The 19,645-nt window shown below is 39.7% G+C and overlaps 1 protein-coding gene across 1 annotated transcript in view; it reads right to left on the reverse strand.

Annotated features, from left to right (window-relative positions):
* Positions 1–19,645, reverse strand: part of TOGARAM2 (TOG array regulator of axonemal microtubules 2) — an 87,256-nt gene that overhangs the window by 28,690 nt on the left and 38,921 nt on the right. Inside the window, exons 4-6 of the mRNA XM_067462883.1 lie at positions 14,040–14,318; positions 10,745–10,977; positions 3,998–4,173 (exon numbers count right to left, since the gene is read on the reverse strand). Coding sequence (XP_067318984.1) covers positions 3,998–4,173; positions 10,745–10,977; positions 14,040–14,318 — 688 coding nt within the window. The remainder of the gene's footprint in view (positions 1–3,997; positions 4,174–10,744; positions 10,978–14,039; positions 14,319–19,645) is intronic.

Consider the following 19,645-nt stretch of genomic DNA (forward strand, 5'->3'; position numbering starts at 1 on the left):
CAGCAAGATTACCCTCGAGGAACATGAACCACCCCTGCCAATCCTTCCAATTCTTTTTAAATCACAGAGAGATGCTGAGTTAACTGTCACTTGACTTTTCAGTTCCATTTTTCTCATAGCAGGCATGTGAATTCATGTCCTACACTTTTTCACAACTGGTAAGATCACATCACTCTTTCAAATGCTGAGTGCCCTGCTGTGCTTTAACACCTTTCCCCAAGGGCTGCTGCTATGTCATTTAAGACAAGTGAGTTCTGAAGACCGATCTGGATCTACTAGTATATCTCTCAACAATTTACAACAGATTGTCAAAAACTCTTGACTCCTAACTCTAACAAGGACCAAATGACTTGTCATTCTTACTTGTTATGTGACTTCAAGTTGACTCCTGACAACTCAAAAGCCTATCAGAGGGCTTTGTAAGGGCCCTTCCAGACAGGCCCTATATCCCAGGATCTGATCCCAGGATTTCTGCTTTAAACAAGATGATATGGGTCCGCACTACCTGGGATCAGATTCTGAGATATAGCGCCTGTCTGGAAGGGCCCTAAGATTCATTAAAAGACAGTTTGCCATTGCTTTCTTCTAAAACTGAAAGTTTGTCTTCTTGGCCTTCCATGGCCAAGAAAGCATTCAAACCCTGGTCTCCTAGAGTCTCAATATTCAAACCACCATGTCATGTTAGCTAATGAATTAGCTAGGGACTAATTTGAAAAATATTTTTTAAAAAATTATGTTCCTGAAGTCTGAATAATAATGTGTGTAAAAAAGTATAAAGCAAGAAATGTTAATATGTTTAACCACATTGTGAGAATAGAAGGGGAAATGGTTATTCATGCTAATGAAAGCTAGTGGAGCTCTGCCTTTAGGCAGATAAGAGCTGAAGATATTATAAAAAAATGAGCTCTTGAGAGATGAACATTATGCAGTTTTGTAGTTTCCAATGCAAGCATTGCTGATTCTGAGTTTAGTGTCACCAACAATGCTGTTGCTGATAATGCTTTTTTCCTGATGGATAAATATCCAGAATTTTCAAGTAAGAGAGAATAAGAGAGAACTTCTGCACTCTAATAGGCTATAGTAATGATATAATTCTTATTTGGATATATAAATGTTCAATGTAATTACAATAGATGCTGCAGTGGATTGTCTTCAATTGATTCCTTTTTGTGTGTATGTATATGTGTACTATATACATATTTTTGTGTGCAATATATTATTTATTTATTTATTTATTTGCAGCATTTCTATACCGCCCTTCTCAACCCTGAAGGGGACTCAAGGCAGTTCACAGTGTTGGCAACAAATCAATGCCATTGACCAAAACAGTATAAAACATCAAAATTGACCCTTTCCTGATGAAACATTAAGCATTATTAAATACAGTACATAAAATCACATATCACACAGAGTCATAGCCGTTATTTGTTATAGGTGCTGGTTTGTGTGTATTACATGCACACGCATACCAGCATCCATAACACATATATATGTACAACAATACCCACAAATATTATCTGTGATGGATCCCTGTGTTTTTACACAAAGGACATATCCAGTTCCTTGCAACTTGAAACTAATGTATAATACCTTTTAGTTACTGATATATGAACATAAAAGGATCTGATGACAATTTAAAAGTCTGATTCCTTGCAGAAAAGGTTAGTATTTTGTGCGTACATGTATGAATGTAGAAAAAGAGAGAGTTACTACCATGTTTATACATGAATTTTATAATAAAATAGCCTAAAGGATTATTAAGCAGCCTGTTCATTCTCCCATATGAATAATCCTGGCAGCCAATACTTAAGAGTGCTCTATTGAAGTGTTTATGCTGCCTCTGAATCTTTGACTTTTATTGTTGATCATGAGTTGGGAGTTCAGGTAACCATACAGTAACAAGAGAAGCATACAAAAATGCAGATTGACAGACAAATGGAAAAGCAACCCCTGTCCCTCACTCTAAAGAACCAAAGATGGAGAACCATTCTATTTTACCCAATTCTGTTCAAAATTATACTACTGAAATAAAGAAATATGTGAGTACTCAGAACTAGTAGAAGATATTTGTATGGTCATTTTGTTATAGTCTATATGTGCCCAATTTGTTTTAGACAGGGAGCTTTTTTTTTCAGAAAAAATGAGCATTTTTTCCTAAAATGCTCATTCATTGCAAGAGGTCTTTCAGAGCATATTTCTTAGCATGACCACATATTCAAGTTCTTTGGCAGGTTGTTGATTCTAGTCACCTCTAAGTGACTAATAACACTAAACTTCAACTCCATGCTATGGGTTATTTTCGATGCTGGTGTGCTTTCAGGTAGAAGCCTCCCAGTGCTTTGACCCAAAGAAATTAAGGCAGCCAATCCATCTCCCTCAATCTGCCCTTAACAGAGTTTCTGCAAGAAAAGAATAGGCAATACAATAGGAAAACATCGATGGGTCTGATGTTCAGAATGCCCCATCCTAACATACATCATATTGCACATCATTAGTGTAGCATGGTTGCACAACAAAAATCTATCTGGGCATACTCTTGTTGCATCCTAAGAGCCACACTCATGTTTTCAAATAAAATAAATAAGCAATCTTCACCTACCCAGACTTTCAACAGTGTTCTCTTCAGTATTATATGATGCTGGCTGTGACCTTTTAAAAATGGGAAAGAAAAATATGAAAATGCAAGAAAAAAGAATTTTGCAGTAGTTTAGTAGCATAGTAAGACAGTAATTTAGTCCTTATATTAGAACGGAGAAATATGTGATTCTTTGTATGCACGTCATTTAAGTACTGCTTCCTTCATCAACAATGATAGGAGTCCAGCGACATCTGGAAGAGCACAGGTTCCCCAGCCTTAAATTGATGATAGATAAATAGATAGATAGATAGATAGATAGATAGATAGATAGATAGATAGATAGATGGAATCATTCTAAGCACTTGCTAGATTGTATTTCCAGCAAGCTGTAAAACTGAGTCATTGAATCAATGCATGGATGGTAAATCAGCATTTTATGCAAATCCCATAGATTCAGTGGGCCTGCTGCACTTGGGTATCATCAATTGGCTTTAAACCTTTGAAATATTGTTCAACAAAAACTATAAAATTAATTTATTCTATTGATCATTAACCTTTCGATTTAAAAGAATACAATTACTAAAAGGGCCTAGAGTAGCCAAATCTCCCTCCAAATTAACTTTAAAATATAACCTGAAACTTCAATATTTACTCAACCAATTAACATGGTTGACATTTAACAATTAAAATTAAAATGTTGTAAAATTGTGCAAAAAAGTAAATGCATTAGCTATATCAAATTACCAGAAACAGTATATAGCCCAATTCCAGCTTCTACAAGCAAAAGCAAATGATGGCTAATATTGCTTGAGGTATCTCTGCCCCAGAGTGTGGTGGAGGCTCCTTCTTTGGAAGCTTTTAAACAGAGACTGGATGGCCATCTGTCAGGGGAGCTTTGAATGCAATATTCCTGCTTCTTGGCAGGGGGTTGGACTGGATGGCCCATGAGGTCTCTTCCAACTCTTTGATTCTATGATCTGCTTGGCCTCTGTGGGAAACAGGAGGCCAAGTATGATAGCTCAATGGTCTGATCCAGCAAGTTTTTTGATGTTCAGAGTTTTCTTAGAGAATTACAACTGTGCAATAAATATAGATCATGTTCTGCTGAGATTAGTATTTAAAACTGCCTGGTGCCTCATGAGCTAACAAAGGCATACAATGGGTAAACCGTGTCCTCAAGATGTATTGGATTTACAATTGTCATCATTTTCCAAGAGGATATTGTCCAGCACATTTGGAAAATAGTAAATTATGGAAGGTTAGGGGTGGAAATTATCATATATTGCCCTCCAGATGTTGTTGGACAGAAACTCCTAGCATTCCTCATCTTCAGCTAGAGCTGATTAACATTGTAGTCCAATAAATCTGGAGGATTCCATACACACACCCAAAATAGAGCAAGAAGCAGGAGAAGTTTACTTAATCAATGGGAAATCCTCTGTAGGAAAAGGAGCAGGTTCAAACTGTGATGAGCTTGGAAGAGGTTCCTGAAACTTCTGAGAATTTTCTTCATGAGCCCTTGCTGACGTGGGAATGGGTGGGATCAAAGCAGCACCTAAAGATCTTCTCAGATTCTCATTATGACCATGTAAGACCTAGAAGAAGCATGGTAGAAATAATTAATTCTGAATGGTATTTATTGTTATGTTTATATTGCACCCCTTTCCAGGGAGTTGTATGTGTATGAACAGTCCAAAGTCAGATAGGACATTGGAACAGATGTCCCTTGAGATACCTTCTATGATACCATGACTCTGTGATTCTTGGCTCTGGTTCCAGCATGCATGTATGAATTGGGTATGGGGCAATAAGTAAACTGAAATACAGGAGATCATAAGGCCCAGCTGACCACAGTAAAGAAAGGGGAATCAGCTTGTTTTGCAGTAACTTTGCATACAAAGGAAGATGGAAGACAGAACACAGAAAGAGAAAATACAGAATATACAGATTTTCAACTGTAGTATTGAGCGCCATCACAGATATTGTTAGGATAAACTGTTTACCTAGGAACTGACCAGAATCCTATAGATCTCTTGTGCAACTTATTCCATCCAACCGATAGAACTGTCCTGCCTCTGGCTTTCAAAATGCTTCATCTTGTTACAGTCCCATATACACTGCTATATAACTGAGTTTGAACTCCATAATATGATGAATGAAGACCCATATTATGCAGATTAAACTACAATAAACTGGATTATATGAGTCTACACTACCATAAAATCCAGTTCAATCAGCATTATACTGGCAGTGTAGATGGGACCTAAGTGATCAAGAGAAAAACTTTGCTGCCAGGTGTGTAACATGACACAATTTCCCCCCTAAGCCTGTTTTCGACTTCAACTATGGCAGAGGGTTCAGCACATGATTTCACCTTGCAAAGATTTCACTTAAACACAGCAAGAAGCTTTTGGGTCACTAGATGATTTCAATTCCAGAATGAGGGTAAGAATTGTAGTCCAAAGCAACTGAAGGGTCAACATGTCCTGCCAGCAACATCAAGTTTGCTCAGAATACAAAAGTAAGATTCAGAGTAATCCACGTTGTCCTGTTGGTGCAGCATTGTGTCCTCAGTCATGGCTATCCTCTCCCTGTGCCATGTTAGTGCACAAATGAATGTGTGACATGGCCAGTCAAACCATTCAGACAGGTCACAAGGTCCTGAATCCTACAAACAGAATTGCTGTAATAACAATCATCATCATCATCATCATCATCATCATCATTTATATCTCACCACCATCTCCCCAAAGGGACTTGGGGCAGCTCACAAGGCACTTCATGTGGAGCATATAACATGAACGGTACATGAGTATAAAACAATATCACATAAAAATTATAAAAACAACAACTATCAACACATAAAATACAATAAAATAATCTATATATATAAATTTGTTAGGGGCATCCAACGAGGAAACAAAACTCAAAAACCCCCCAACGAAACTTAACCAAAATTCCCATGCCCATAACACAACCCACAAGGTACAAACATATCTACTCAAAATGAAAAACAACACAACAACACACTCACAAAACGGCAAAACAACAAAACTCAAAAATTCCCCAACGAAACTTAACCAAAATTCCCATGCCCATAACACAACCCACAAGGTACAAACATATCTACTCAAAATGAAAAACAACACAACAACACACTCACAAAACGGCAAAAGAATAAAACTCAAAAAAACCCCAACGAAACTTAACCAAAATTCCCATGCTCATAACACAACCCACAAGGTACAAACATATCTACTCAAAATGAAAAACAACACAACAACACACTCAAAATGGCAAAAAAACAAAACTCAACCCCCCCCAACGAAACTTAACCAAAATTCCCATGCCCATAACACAACCCACAAAGTACAAACATATCTACTCAAAATGAAAAACAACACAACAACACACTCACAAAACGGCAAAACAACAAAACTCAAAAATCCCCCCACAAAACTTAACCAAAATTCCCATGCCCACAACACAACCCACAAGGTACAAACGTATCTACTCAAAATGAAAAACAACACAACAACACACTCACAAAACGGCAAAACAACTGAGCATGCGCATTGGCGCCCAGCCGCAAGTTCCCTGGCGCGCGCACATGCCCTTCCGGCCAACGTTCCCTCTGCGGAAACCATGCCCACTCCAAGCCCCGCCGCGCCGCTTCCCGCACACACACACACCCCTGCCGCACATACACACACAACCCCACACTCCATCACTTCCCCCGCTGCCGCACGCACACACACAACCCCACTCCCCCCGCCGCCGCACACACACACGCAACCCCACGCTCCATCACTCCCCCCGCCGCCGCATGCACACACGCAACCCCACTCCCCCCGCCGCCGCACACACACACACAACCCCACGCTCCATCACTCCCCCTCGCCGCCGCACACACACACGCAACCCCACGCTCCATCACTCCCCCCGCCGCTGCACACACATACACAACCCCACGCTCCATCACTCCCCCACCCCAATCTTACCTCCTTTTACTTCACGCCACCTCCAAACCCCACCCCGCCCCTTCCTGCCCTGTCAAAATCTAGGAAAGACAGGAAGGAAGGAAAGAAGGAAGAAAGAGAAAGGGAGGTAAAGAAAAAGGGGGAAGGAAGGAAAGTTAGAGGAAGAAGGAAGAAGAAAAGGAAAGAAAAGGAAAGATGGAAGGAAAGAAAAGAGAGACAGCAGAAAAGAAAGAAAAAGGGGGAAGGAAGGAAAGAGATAAAGAAAGAAGATGAGAAGGAAAGATGAGAGGGAAGGAAGGAAGGAAGGAGGGAAAGAAGGAGAGAAAGAGGGAAGATTGGCCACAGCAACACATGGCGGATAAAGGTTTCTATTATTTCTATTATTATTATTATGCTATTGTTCCTATGAGACCCTGGAGGAATGGGAGAGGTGTCAGGTCCCAGAGGCAATGCATTGCATTATTGTTATTGTTATGATGGTAGTAAAATAAAAGGAAATAAAAAGTGAAAGAAGGAAGCAAACAGGGAGGGAAGAAAGGCAAAGGAAGAAAGGGGGAGGGAATGAAGGAAAGAGAGAAGGATGAAACCAAGTAGTGAAAGAAAGAAAGAGGTAGAGAAGGAAGAAAGGAGAGAAAGGGGGAGGAAAAGGGGGAAGGAATAGGTAGGTACCTCTCTTTCATAATAGTCCAGATATCTACCTCAACTTTGATAAGTTTTACTATAGGCCACAGCAACGCGTGGCAGGGCACAGCTAGTATAATTTAAAAATGCAGACCATCTGTAGTTAAAACTATCTGCCATCAATTCACAACCAAAGTGCCAGATTGTCAACCTAATATGGGCCCATTTTAGCCTACTTGAGGCTAAAAGCCTACTTAAAAATCCAGACCGAATTGGAAAGTTTCAAGGATGGGGGCTAACCTAATCTCTTTTGGGAGGGTTGTCCAGAGCCAGGCAACCATCACAGAGAAGGCTCTCTCTCTTGTCCCCACCAACCGCGCTTGAGACGGTGGTGGGACCGAGAAGAGGGCCTCCCCTGCCGATCTCAAAGCCCATGCTGGTTCATAGAAACACAAGATGCTCTCCTACATCCAGAAACTTGCTTTTGGAGTCCTGTAGCCTAAAGGCACCAGATTCTGTCTGATCTTGAAAGCTGAACAGAGCCAGTTCTGGTTAGTACTTACCCAAGAGACTTCAAGCAAATACCCTGGCTATAGGTAGTATTTTGGAAGAAGGAACTGGCAAAATCATCCAAGAATTCCTTGCCTGACAAAACCCTATGGAATTAATGGAATTGTCACAAATTGACAACAGCCTTGAAGGCAGAAACACATACAGAAGAAGGAGAATGAGCCAGAATAGTAGAGTGGAAACAGAGAAGTAGGGAAGGAAAAAAGAGAATGAAACTAACCTTTCATTTCCTCTCACCTTTTAAAAAATCAAATAAGATACTCGAATACTAGGTACAAATCACACAGTTCCTACCTTTCAACTAGTTGAAATAAATGCTGTTGATGAAAATACAACATGTGAGTTTTAACAGGCTGAAATGAGGATGGAAACTTGAAAACTAGCATTTCCACGGATGCGCTTAATTTCTTCATCTTGTTCACACTACCTGCAGTGCAAGAGCTCCCTCTACCTCTTTCCTCCTTCTTTGTCACTAGAATTTCAACACTCTCTTCCTTCCTTTTTCTATGTTACTGGAATAAATTTAGTTCACACTCTCTAGGATATATCTATTATCCTTGCCAGACAGCCTTGAGCTCTGGCCAATTTTGCAACTCCTTCGACCTTCCATCAAAATCTGTTTCTGAGAAGTCTATTAATTTTTTGCATTAGTGCTCCTCCTGCTGGCCTTCATCAGCTTCTCAGCCTAGATGATAAGGTGTGATGATCACCATCCGGTCCCCTCCAAATGTCACTTAATAATGTGTCATATCCAAGTTACAAGTTATTAACTCTGGAGGAGCTTCATATCTCATTGACTGTGCTATATACATGGGCCATGCAGTAAAAAATGCACACGTGATCTTGTTAAGAGACAATTCTGCCCAGGGAAGAAATTTCTAAAGCAACATTTCTCACACAATCAATGGGTCAGTAAAATTAGTCTGGGATACTATGGATGCAGGCTGATGTCATTCCACCTTTCAGTGACACTGTTCAGTAAGTTCCTATTAAGCAAGCAGCTCCAGGTAGGAATCAAACCAGGGACTTATTTCTTCACCTTGAATCAAATATAGCACAGAACACAAGTGGATGAGCCTGATTTTCTCCCCAAATACAATGAAAAGGTTGACAAATCATCTGATTATATTTCATAGTACATATTCAGGCATACAAAAGTTAATGCCTCTGACAAAGAAGCTCCATTTTACAAAATCTTTTTTATGCCTGCCCAGCCTTCCCTTCTTTCTCATTTTCTGTCTAGCTAGTAGAGTTCTGTGCAGAATTCGTTTCTCCTGTTCCCTTCAGTTTTTTGTGTCTTTCGTTTCTTTGGAAGCACAGATTGTAATTGTGTTTCTGATGCTGTTGTTGATTTTAAATTTGTTTTCATTTTATTTTATTGTGTATGTTTTACTTTGTACTTTTGGGCTTGTCTCCTTGTAACCTGCCCTGAACCCCTTCAGGGAGATGGTGGTGGGGTATAAAAATAAAGTTGTTGTTATTATTATTATTATTATTGGAAGGCCCCTACCACTTCGAAAATCAGCCTGACACAAAAGCAAGCAGGAGTGGGTCCCGTGCCTGCCAGGGCCTGCAGCTGAGCACCTCTTTCTCTAGACTAAGAGGCACTTGGCTACAGGCCCTGGTAGGTGTGGGTGTGGGTGCTCCTGCACACCACACACACATTCTCCTTGGAAATAGAGTGTATGTGTGGCATGCAGGCCCAGAGCACCCGCACCTATGAGGGCCTGCATCCAAGCATCTCTTGGCACTCGGCTGTAGGCCCTGGCAGGCATGGGTGCTCCTGCATGCCACACACACTCTCCTTGGAAAGAGAATGTGTGTGTGTGTATGTGACATGCAGGCCCAGAATGTGTGCACCTGCCAGTGCCTATAGCTGAGCTCCTCCTCTAGGATAGAAACGGCAGGTAATAAGAAGCCTCCTTAAAGAGTACACCGGGTGGGAAGCCCCCCTCCCCATAATGGGCCAATACAAAATGGATCTTTTGGCACCAGAGAGTAAAAACAGATATCAGCCCTCCCAATTCTGGAAGCCGCCTAAAAACGCATCAGGGTCCCCACCAAAAGCTGGAACATGAAACAGGTTCAGGGTTTATCCCAAATGCACAACCCTACTAGCTAGAGGTTTTTAGTGGCATCAGCACTGGGAGAATGGTGAAGACAGCTGGAGAAATACAGGCTATTGGTCTCAAGTTGTAGCAGTGTGTGTGCAGTAAACAATGCAATGAATACAGATTGAATTAGGAAAGAATAGGATTCTACCCTTGTTGATCTTATTGTAGTTATGTGCTCCTGTTTACAATAGACATGATAAATTGCAGTGGTCTCCAGAATCCCTTACTGAGCATGAATGAATAGCAAAACAGAGAGAAAAAGAAAAACTGATAAGCCTGACTTGCCAGCCACCCCAGGGTATTTTTTATATTTGGTCACTAGAATGAAAATCATTAAAATCAGTGGGGGGGGGGGGGGAATCCTTGGATGCATTTTGAAAGGTATTTCCAAGTGCTATCTAAAAGGTACAAAATATTTTAATTACTTATGGAAAGTTTAACTTCATTTCACATATGCATATTGTTAATTTTGGATTAAAGGTTTACTGAAATATGTAGATCTACTCTTCTTCTTTCTGTCTTTTTGTGATGTATGGAATCTATCCTTATTCTTTCCATGGTATTCCACCAGATTCAGTGAGGCTTACTATTGAGTACATGCACATGAAACTGTAGCCAAAGTAATGCAGAAAATATTACAGATATTGGAGACTCTGTTCAAACACTGCAAAACAAATTGTGCACACGCATGCATGAATCAGCAGACTAAATCAAATGCAAGTTGATATAACTGGGCTTCATGGTAATCTTGTGGCACAGAAACATGGGTTTTGTGAACATAAGTGTGAATCCTTGAACGTAAGTGCGAATCCTTCCAGAATGAACCTGTACATTTTTAGGCACAAATACCACTCTATGTGAGAATCTCTAATTGACTTCACCTGTTGGGTGACTGCTTTGGTCTCTGGTGAGTGATTGTCTCCAATTTCTAAGCACTCTGTGGCATTCTTCAACCCTTTCTGCTCTGTTTCCTGGACTCTGCTCGTCTCTGGGGAAGTGGGAATGCTCTGAATTGGAGGCATAGGCTTAGAAGTGATCAAGAGCCTTTGAGAGGCAGATCTGGAAATGGCTGGTTTCAGGTCAGGTCCTTTGGGACCAGCAGGGTCAAGGAAGCCTGCAATACAAGACATAGTGAATTTCACACTGGAGATCCTTGCAACTTAATTCTAAACATGTTCCAACCATACACACAAAAAGAATCCTTAGTCATTTTTGCTTTAGTTTTATTTGCTGCGAGCAACCTTAAGCCTAGGAAAAACATACTTAGAAAAGGCAACTACTTTCTTCCACTCCAGCAAATTGCATACTTCATGCTCTTCCTGCAATGATCTTTACTGTCAGCCATGTTAATGATCCAAATCAAACTGTAATTGCAGTCTGCTAGAACTGAGTCCAAAGTGCAGGAGTAGAGCACATACCTTATCGCTGAAACAAGGCACAAATGGGCATGCTCCTATTATTTATTTATTTTAATTTATACATTTATTTATTAAAATATTTGCAGTACACCCTTCGTGTCTCTTGGTTTGGGTTCCAGGTCCCCTTACAAGCCATCAATAACTAGATCCATGGATGCTAAAGTCCCATAAGTAATATTGCAGTAAAACGGTGTCCCTTATATTGAACAACAAGATCAAATTTGGGTTTTTTCGCTTTTAGTGAGGAATTTGCAAATGTTTAATCCATGGTTGCAAAATCTGTGGATACAGAAGACCTCAATCTAAACATTTCACAATATGAACAATAAATTCAGTATGATAAGTGTAAAGCAACACAAACTTAAAGTTGGAATGACAAGAAAGAACATTTTCAAAATATCTTTGAAGACAAACCAGAAAATACATATGCTCATAGTAGGCCACCACAGCAAAATATAGTTTCCACACTTGACCATGGTAGACTACTTTCTGGTCACATCCCATATAGACTACTGCAGTGCGCTCTATGTGGGGTTGCCTTTGAAGACTCTTCGGAAGCTTCAAATGGTCCAAAGGGCAGCAGCCAGATTGCTCACTAGAGCAGTGTTCAGGGAGCATACAACTCCCCTATTACATCAGCTCCACTGGCTGCCAATTTGCTACTGAGCACAACTCGAAGTGCTGGCTTTAGCCTATGAAACCCTAAACAGTTCCAGCCCAGCTTACCTCTCCGAATGTATCTCTCTCTATGAATGATCTAGAAGCTTAAGATCATCTGGAGAGGCTCTATTCTCAGTCCTGCCTTCTTCACAGGCACGACCGGCGGGGACGAAAGACGGGGCCTTCTCAGTGGTGGCCCCTCGGTAGTGGAACTCCCTCCTTAGGGATATTAGATCAGCCCCCTCCCTCTTGGCCTTCCATAAAAAAGTGAAAACGTGGCTATTTGAACAAACCTTTGAAATCTAGTGCAATAGACAAGCACAGAAATATGTGAAATTGAATATTGGAATGGCTCAGACAATTATTTTGGACAACGACAGTGAAGGTATTGGTTTTATATTTAGTTTTATAAGTTTTTTAAAGATCTTATTGTATGTACTTTTACATTCTGTTTTAAATGTGGTTTTAAGTGTTATTGTTAAGGCATCAAATGACTGCCTGGTTGTAAGCCGCCTTGAGTCACCTTTGGGTTCAAGAAAGGTGGGATAGAAATATTGTAAATAAATAATAAAGCAGAAAGTCATTGGAGACTGCTTGATCTATTACATTTTTAAAGTGCATCTGCAAAACATCACAGGCAGACTCTTCTTGGGACTTTATAGAAATGTAAATAAGATTATGCTATCTTAGTTGCTTTTTTCTTATTTTGTGCAATGTTGTTTTTCTTTGGGGTTTTTTTTTTTTTGCCAAGCAGCTTAATGCTTACTACATGACAGACAGCTGCTGATCTACCCTTGATCCAACTGGCCACTAAATGGGCACAAGGATGCCCCAGGAGACCTTCCAGATGCCAGCACCCAGATGGCCATCTTTGCACTTCCATACTTCTACATTTTCCATTCTGCCAGCTTCAAATGGGACTTTGGGACATCAGTGTGTCCTTTCAAAATATATTTTATGATACAGAAGATAAGTATTTGTATCCATGGGCTTCATAGAGGATGATACAAAGCAGAATGTGATATCCTACTGTATATGAAAAACTGAAGTTGCATCTCAAAGTACTCAATATATGACTGCTTGGTTATAAAGTACAATGCATTTTAGCCTCTCTCTCCTCCTTCTCTTTCTCTCAATGTGTGTGTGTGTGTTCAGAGACAATTTGTAATCTGACTGCAGAAATTTCTGTAGCAGAAAATCCTTTTACTTTGCTGGATAAAAGGCTCCCCTGTAGGGGATCATAAAATATGTATATGGCACAAAATGCATTTGACTTTCTCTATAATAAAGGAGCCATATATTGGACACTTTGAGACATGTCCCCAGGTTTTTCTTTACGTTTTTGTCTCTTTGGTTCTAAAATATACCTGTATCAGCAAACAAGAATTTGTTATGATAGTACTGAGACAAACGTAGTACAGTATTGAGAAGTATACTTAATCATAGTATTGAGAAGTATTGGGGTGCAGGTCTGAACACTGGATCTGAAAATAGTCAGTGTCAGCTAAGTGAGACATAGTTCCGAGTTGCATGCCTTGAAGGCAATACATTATAGCATCACCCATTGAGGGCCGAACCTGCATTACAAGCACATTTATTTGAGCTTGATTCTCTTAACTTCAACTGGTCTACTTCAAATAAATGCAGTTTTCAGTCACTTTGGTTGGTCATTCTGTGTAATAAGAGCAGAATTCAACCATACTGCACTTCTTGGATTTAATATTGTAGCTTAATTGAGTGTTGAGTGCTTGAAATCCCATAGTTTTGTACAATGACTGACCAATTACTTTTAAAGCATATATCACAATCTCACTGCCCTTGCAAAGTCAAGGAGCAGTTGCATCCCTTCCCATCACTACACTACCAAATGCCACAAATGTTACATCAAGTGCAAGAGTTAATCTGGATTATACGAGTCTACACAGTTCAATGCAGTCAAACTGCATACTGAAACTGCATTATACAGCAGTGTGGATGGGGCCATAGGGAATGTTGTATGCTTGAAAGTCACTAAGGGTTTAAAGCTCTTTGTGTAAAGGACTAAATTGGTATAATCCCCACCTTTTTATGAAAATCAGTTAATCAGTACCAGTCATACCTTTATTTGATGCAAGTGTGCCCTCAGACATTCTCCTCTTCTTGAGTTTGTCTTTGATCTGAGTAGTCTCCACAGCCGCACTGCTTACTTCCTGGTCATTGGAATGCTGTTTTGGTTGAGTGCTGGATAGCTCAGAAAACTCATGTGTGACTGTGTTCTCCATATTTTTTTTCTGGAAGCCATTCCTATTGTCCCACATCTCCACTGGGGAAATATCTGGAGGTTCGTCTTTGCCTCTCCACAGACATCCTTGTTTCTTTAATACTGAATGAAGAGATGCTGTGGGATGATTTAATGAATGGGGCTTAGTTAGTCAACCAATTAATTGAGGGATTATCTTTAGCACTCTTCATTCTTTCATTCAAACAATGTCCTCTCCTGCATTGAAGCCACATCTTTGTGAGAACTTGCTGGGATAATTCCACATGAGCCATCATGGCATCATAGTTTGGACTTCACACAACTCCTTAATCAACTTGGGAGACCCACTCATTGGCCTTGGGCAAGTTGTACTCTCTCATTCTTAGAGAAAGGCAATGGTGATCCCTTTCTGAAGGAATCTTGTCAAGAAAACTTTAGCACAGAATTGCTATAAGCCACAGCCAACATTGGCTATGTCAGAAGGAAGGATTCTTAGTCCAAAAACACAGCAGAGAAAAAGAGAGAGAAATAAAAGGTATTTGTCCTAAATTTTGATAGAATCATAGAATTTTTAGTTAAAAGGGTCTACGAGGATCGTGTAATCCAACCCCTTGCCATGCAGGAATAAACAACTAATGCACTCTAGAAATGCTAACCAACCTTGGTGTGAAAGACCTTCAAATAACAATACCATATATACTTGAGTATAAGCCGACCCGAATATATGCCAAGGCACCCAATTTTACCACAAAATACTGGAAAAACATATTGCCTTGAATAGAACCCAAGGGTGGGAAATGCAGCAGCTACTGGTAAATTCAAAAATAAAAATAGATACCAATACAATTACATTAATTGAGGCATCAATAGGTTAAATGTTTTTGAATATTTACATAAAACTGTAATTTAATATGACTGCCCAACTCTGATTAAACCATTATACTAACCTTCTTCGATGTAAATGTGCTTACGTATCCTTCCAATAGTAATAGAGTAAAATAATAAATGTAATACAAATAATAGAGTAAAATCAATGAATGTAATAAAATAATAAAAACAACAGAATAAAAAAATAAATAACCTTGACTTGAGTATAAGTCAAGGGGGACTTTTTCAAAAAGGGTGGAAAAACTAAGCTTATACTCAAGTAATTCATTCTGATGTAGTCTGTTCTGCCAACCGTATAAACACTCCTATAGAAGGTCTTCCTAATTTGCAGGGGGGGGGGGTCTCTTTTCTTTGAATCCATTGCTTCATGTTAAACAAAGACAGAAAGTCACACGAAGGTGGGAATAAAATGTTGCAGATGATAATCAGATTTAAAAGAATCCCATGCAACTGACCGTCTCAACTGAATGTAACAGCATTTCCATATGTAGCGAATTGTTATTCTATATGAAATTTTAGTACATAGATCTATGTTCGCAGGGGGCAGATAAGGAAGATTAGAGAGGATAGCAACAGAGGGACAGGATTTATTTGCATATGGAGGCTGATTGGTCATATGCAGATTAGCATAGCCCCAGGATTTCAAAAGGTTGGGAGACAAAATGACAGTTGGGAAGAGCAGGGCTGAACATTCTAAAGGGGCGGAGTTAAGTTCAAAAAGGAGGGGAGTTAGAGAGAGAGTTTTAAAAGAGAGTTAGTTGAGTAGGGATTGCAGTTTGTGAAGGACAGAGAGTTAGGGACTCCTGTTCATGAATGGTAGTTAATAAATCCTGTTAGAAAAGTAAGCCGCTAGTCAAATAGAGTACAAGTTTTGAGAAATTAAAGAAAAGCCAGTGGTGCTTGAATCGGAAAGTAATTTTAGTCCTGTATGTGTAAAGCAAATACCATCTTGATAAATGAGAAACATTGAAAGCCTATTTCAGGAAAGTGCAACAAGTATACTATATGTGACTGAAACCCAAGTTTGCAACAAAAATAGTAATTGTAACCACAATCGTTTGGAGCTTGAAATTTTAAATAAACTTGTTACTTTGTTTCATACAAGAGAGACTCAAGCCTGTGTTTCCAAGCCAAGAGGCTTCTGCTTTATAACACTCATAGCAATTCAGATATTAAAGCTTTGGTAGAAGACTGCACATAGGTGCATGCTTCTTTAACAAACTAGTGTCCTCCCTCCCTGGCGTTACATAAATGGTGGCAGCGGTGGGATGCGTAGAATACATCTAATCTAGTGCCTCAGACAACGACGGGATGCGTGTGACAAGACTAATCTAGTGCCTCAGAAAGCTGCGGGATAAGTAGAATATATCTGGTCCAGTGTATCAGAAAGAGGCAAAATTTACCTCATAAAGAATAGGAGTAAGAGAAAATGGCTCCTCCCAAGGGCAAGAAAGCTGGAACTGAAGGAGAAGTGGTAGAGGAGGGAGCACAAGAACGTGAGGAAAGTCAGGAGCAGACAGTTACATCAGTAGAACTGCAAAGATTACAAATTCAGTTTGAAATAAGCAGAATGGAATCACAGGAAAGGTTACAGTTAGCTAAGTTGGAGGCTGAAGAAAGAGAGAGAGAGAGAGCGGCTGAGGAAAGAGAGAAGGCCAGAGAACATGAAAGACTGATGATGCAGTTAAGAATGCAGGAACGAGATAGAACTAGTGAAAATACTAGTGTGCACAGTTACAATGACTTCTCTGCCAAAGTGAAGAGATTTGCTAAGTACCAAAAGGGAGACGACGTAGAAGCATTCCTTCTGGCATTTGAACGAACCTCTTTGGAACTAGAGATCCCAGAAGAAAGTAAAATGTCATATCTAAAGCCTTTAATATCTGGCGAGCTAAATCAGATATTGGCTGATATGAGGGATGATGAGATAAATGATTATAGATTGTTTAAGGCAAGAGTTAAAGTTAGGTTTGGGATCACTCCTGAACAGTGCAGGAAGAACTTTAGAGAGATAAAAAGAAGAAATGGTGAAACATATGTCCAGCTGGGAGCCCGATTAGACAAAGCCCTTGATCAGTGGATAGAAGGAAGTCGGGTTAGCACATTCCAACAGCTAAAACATCTGGTGGCGTTGGAACAGTTTTATAAAATGGTGCCCCTAAACATGCGCTGGTATGTCAAAGATAAAAAAATTGAGAGTGTGTCTCAAGTGGCTGTTGTCCTTGATGAACTGGAAACTGATTACGAAATGAAAAACTTGGGCATGGCGTATAAGAGATCGTATGAGGAAAAAGGAAACAAATATATATACAAAAATGCTACAAGTCCCTCACAGCCATTATGGAAAAGTAAAGACCAAGAAGGGAGGGACAAGGCAGATGAACAATATGGGAGAAAGAGTAATTACTATAATAAGGAAGTAACAAGACCGGGTGATGTGAAGATCACATGCTACCATTGCCGAGAGCCAGGGCATATAAGAGCAAGGTGCCCTAGGTTGAGGAATGAAAAGAGTGTTACTTCACCTCCAAGAAACATTCGTCTGGTACAGAAAGATAAAGGGACTGGTCACTATACAGAGGAGGTTAAGAGTGAAATGAAATCCACAGATGAGACCAGTAAAGTATTCCGAGTGTGGAAAGTGAGAGAGGTTGAAGAGTATGACTATAGAGAGGAGATAATAATAAATGGAAGAAAAATATTGGGATTAAGAGACTCAGGAGCTCAAGTGTCCCTAATCCAAAGTCAACTAATAAACCCAGAGCAGATAGTGCCTGATAAGAAATATCTATTAAAAGGAATCTATGGGCCAGCATTCGAGACATCGGTAGCGGAAATCCCTGTAACTTATAAAAAATACAAAGGAATGTGGCAAGTTGGAGTGATGAAGGAATTGGAAGTTCCATTCCTTATAGGAAATGACCTATATGAAGAATGTCAAAGAGTCAATGTAATTACTAGAAAGTCAGAAACAGAGGAGATGAATGGTGATTCTGATGAAGCAAGTACTTCACGAGACAACGAAGAGAGTGGTGAACTTATGCAAATGAAATTCTCAGATAAGCAGACTGAAGTGTTCTTAAAGGAACAGAAGAAAGATAAATCTTTAGGAGAGTCATGGGAACAAGCCAGAAGTGAGGCTGGTGGACCATTAGCTGAAAAGTCTAGTTCTTTCCAAGTTATAAATGAAAGATTGTATAGAGTTGTCAGAAGGAGGAAGAGTGGTGATAGTGTTGAAGTGAACAAACAGCTAGTAGTACCGGAGAAGTACAGATTAAGAATATTAAAGATGGCCCATGACACAACATTCGGAGGACATCTGGGAATTAAAAAGACGAAGGCAAGAATTCAAGAAAAATTTTATTGGCCTAATATTGGAAAGGAGGTCAAAGCATATTGTCAGTCCTGCCAAGTGTGCCAGCTAATTGGGAAAGCCAACGATAAAACTAAAGGACTTATACAATCGGTGCCTGTGGTAACAACGCCCTTTGAGAAGATGGGAATTGACATCATAGGTCCCATATCCAAAGCCACTAAAGAAGGAAATAAGTACATCTTAACAGCCATTGACTATGCTACTAGGTATCCAGAGGCAATACCTTTAAGAGACTTACAAGCTAAAACGGTAGCTGATGGACTACTTAATATTTTTGCCAGAGTGGGATTTCCCAAGGAAATTGTGACAGATCTAGGAACTTATTTTATGTCCAAGCTGATCAAAGAATTATTTAAAGGCTGTGGCATTGTACATCACAACACAACGGCATATCATCCGCAGAGCAATGGATTAATTGAAAACTTTAATAAGACAGTAAAACATATGATCAAGACATATGTCAACAAAAACCCTAATGACTGGGATAGACAGTTACAACATCTTTTATTTGCATATCGAGAAGTCCCACAGGAGAGCACGGGATATAGCCCTTTTGAACTTCTGTTTGGTAGAAAAGTGCGAGGACCCATGGACATCATAAGTGCAAGTTGGACTGGTGATGAGGAGATCCAGGAGGAAGATATTATGGACTATATAGAGAAACTTAAGGAACATATAGACATTGTACGGGGTGAGGCATCGAGAAATCTGGAGTCAGCTCAACAAAAACAGAAAGAAAGTCGAGATGCGAAGGCCAAACATCGGAATTTTAAAGAAGGAGACAGAGTGCTGTTACTCAAGCCTAAATCCCATAAGAAAATGGACATGGCATGGGAAGGTCCCTATGTAATATTTGAGAAACTGTCTGATGTGAACTATCTGATAATGAAAGTAGGGGAGGAAGGAAAATATAAGCGTGTGCATGTTAATAGGATAAAACCCTATTATGTGAGAACAAATTTGATTTTTAGGGTAGTAACAAAAGAAGCAAAAGCATATTCAGTAACAGAATGGGGAGAATTAAGGGAACAAAGTATCATACCTGATGTGTCTAAGTGTTTAGAATTGTCAGAAAGTCAAAGATGTCAACTGAGAGATGTATTGATAAAGCATCAGGATGTATTTAAGGATGTGCCAGGAAAAACGGAGCTGGTAACTCATAAGATCAATACGGGTGATGCAAAACCCATAACTTCACACC

The sequence above is a fragment of the Anolis sagrei genome, chromosome 1, assembly GCF_037176765.1.
Source record: "Anolis sagrei isolate rAnoSag1 chromosome 1, rAnoSag1.mat, whole genome shotgun sequence".
Lineage (NCBI taxonomy): Eukaryota > Metazoa > Chordata > Lepidosauria > Squamata > Dactyloidae > Anolis > Anolis sagrei.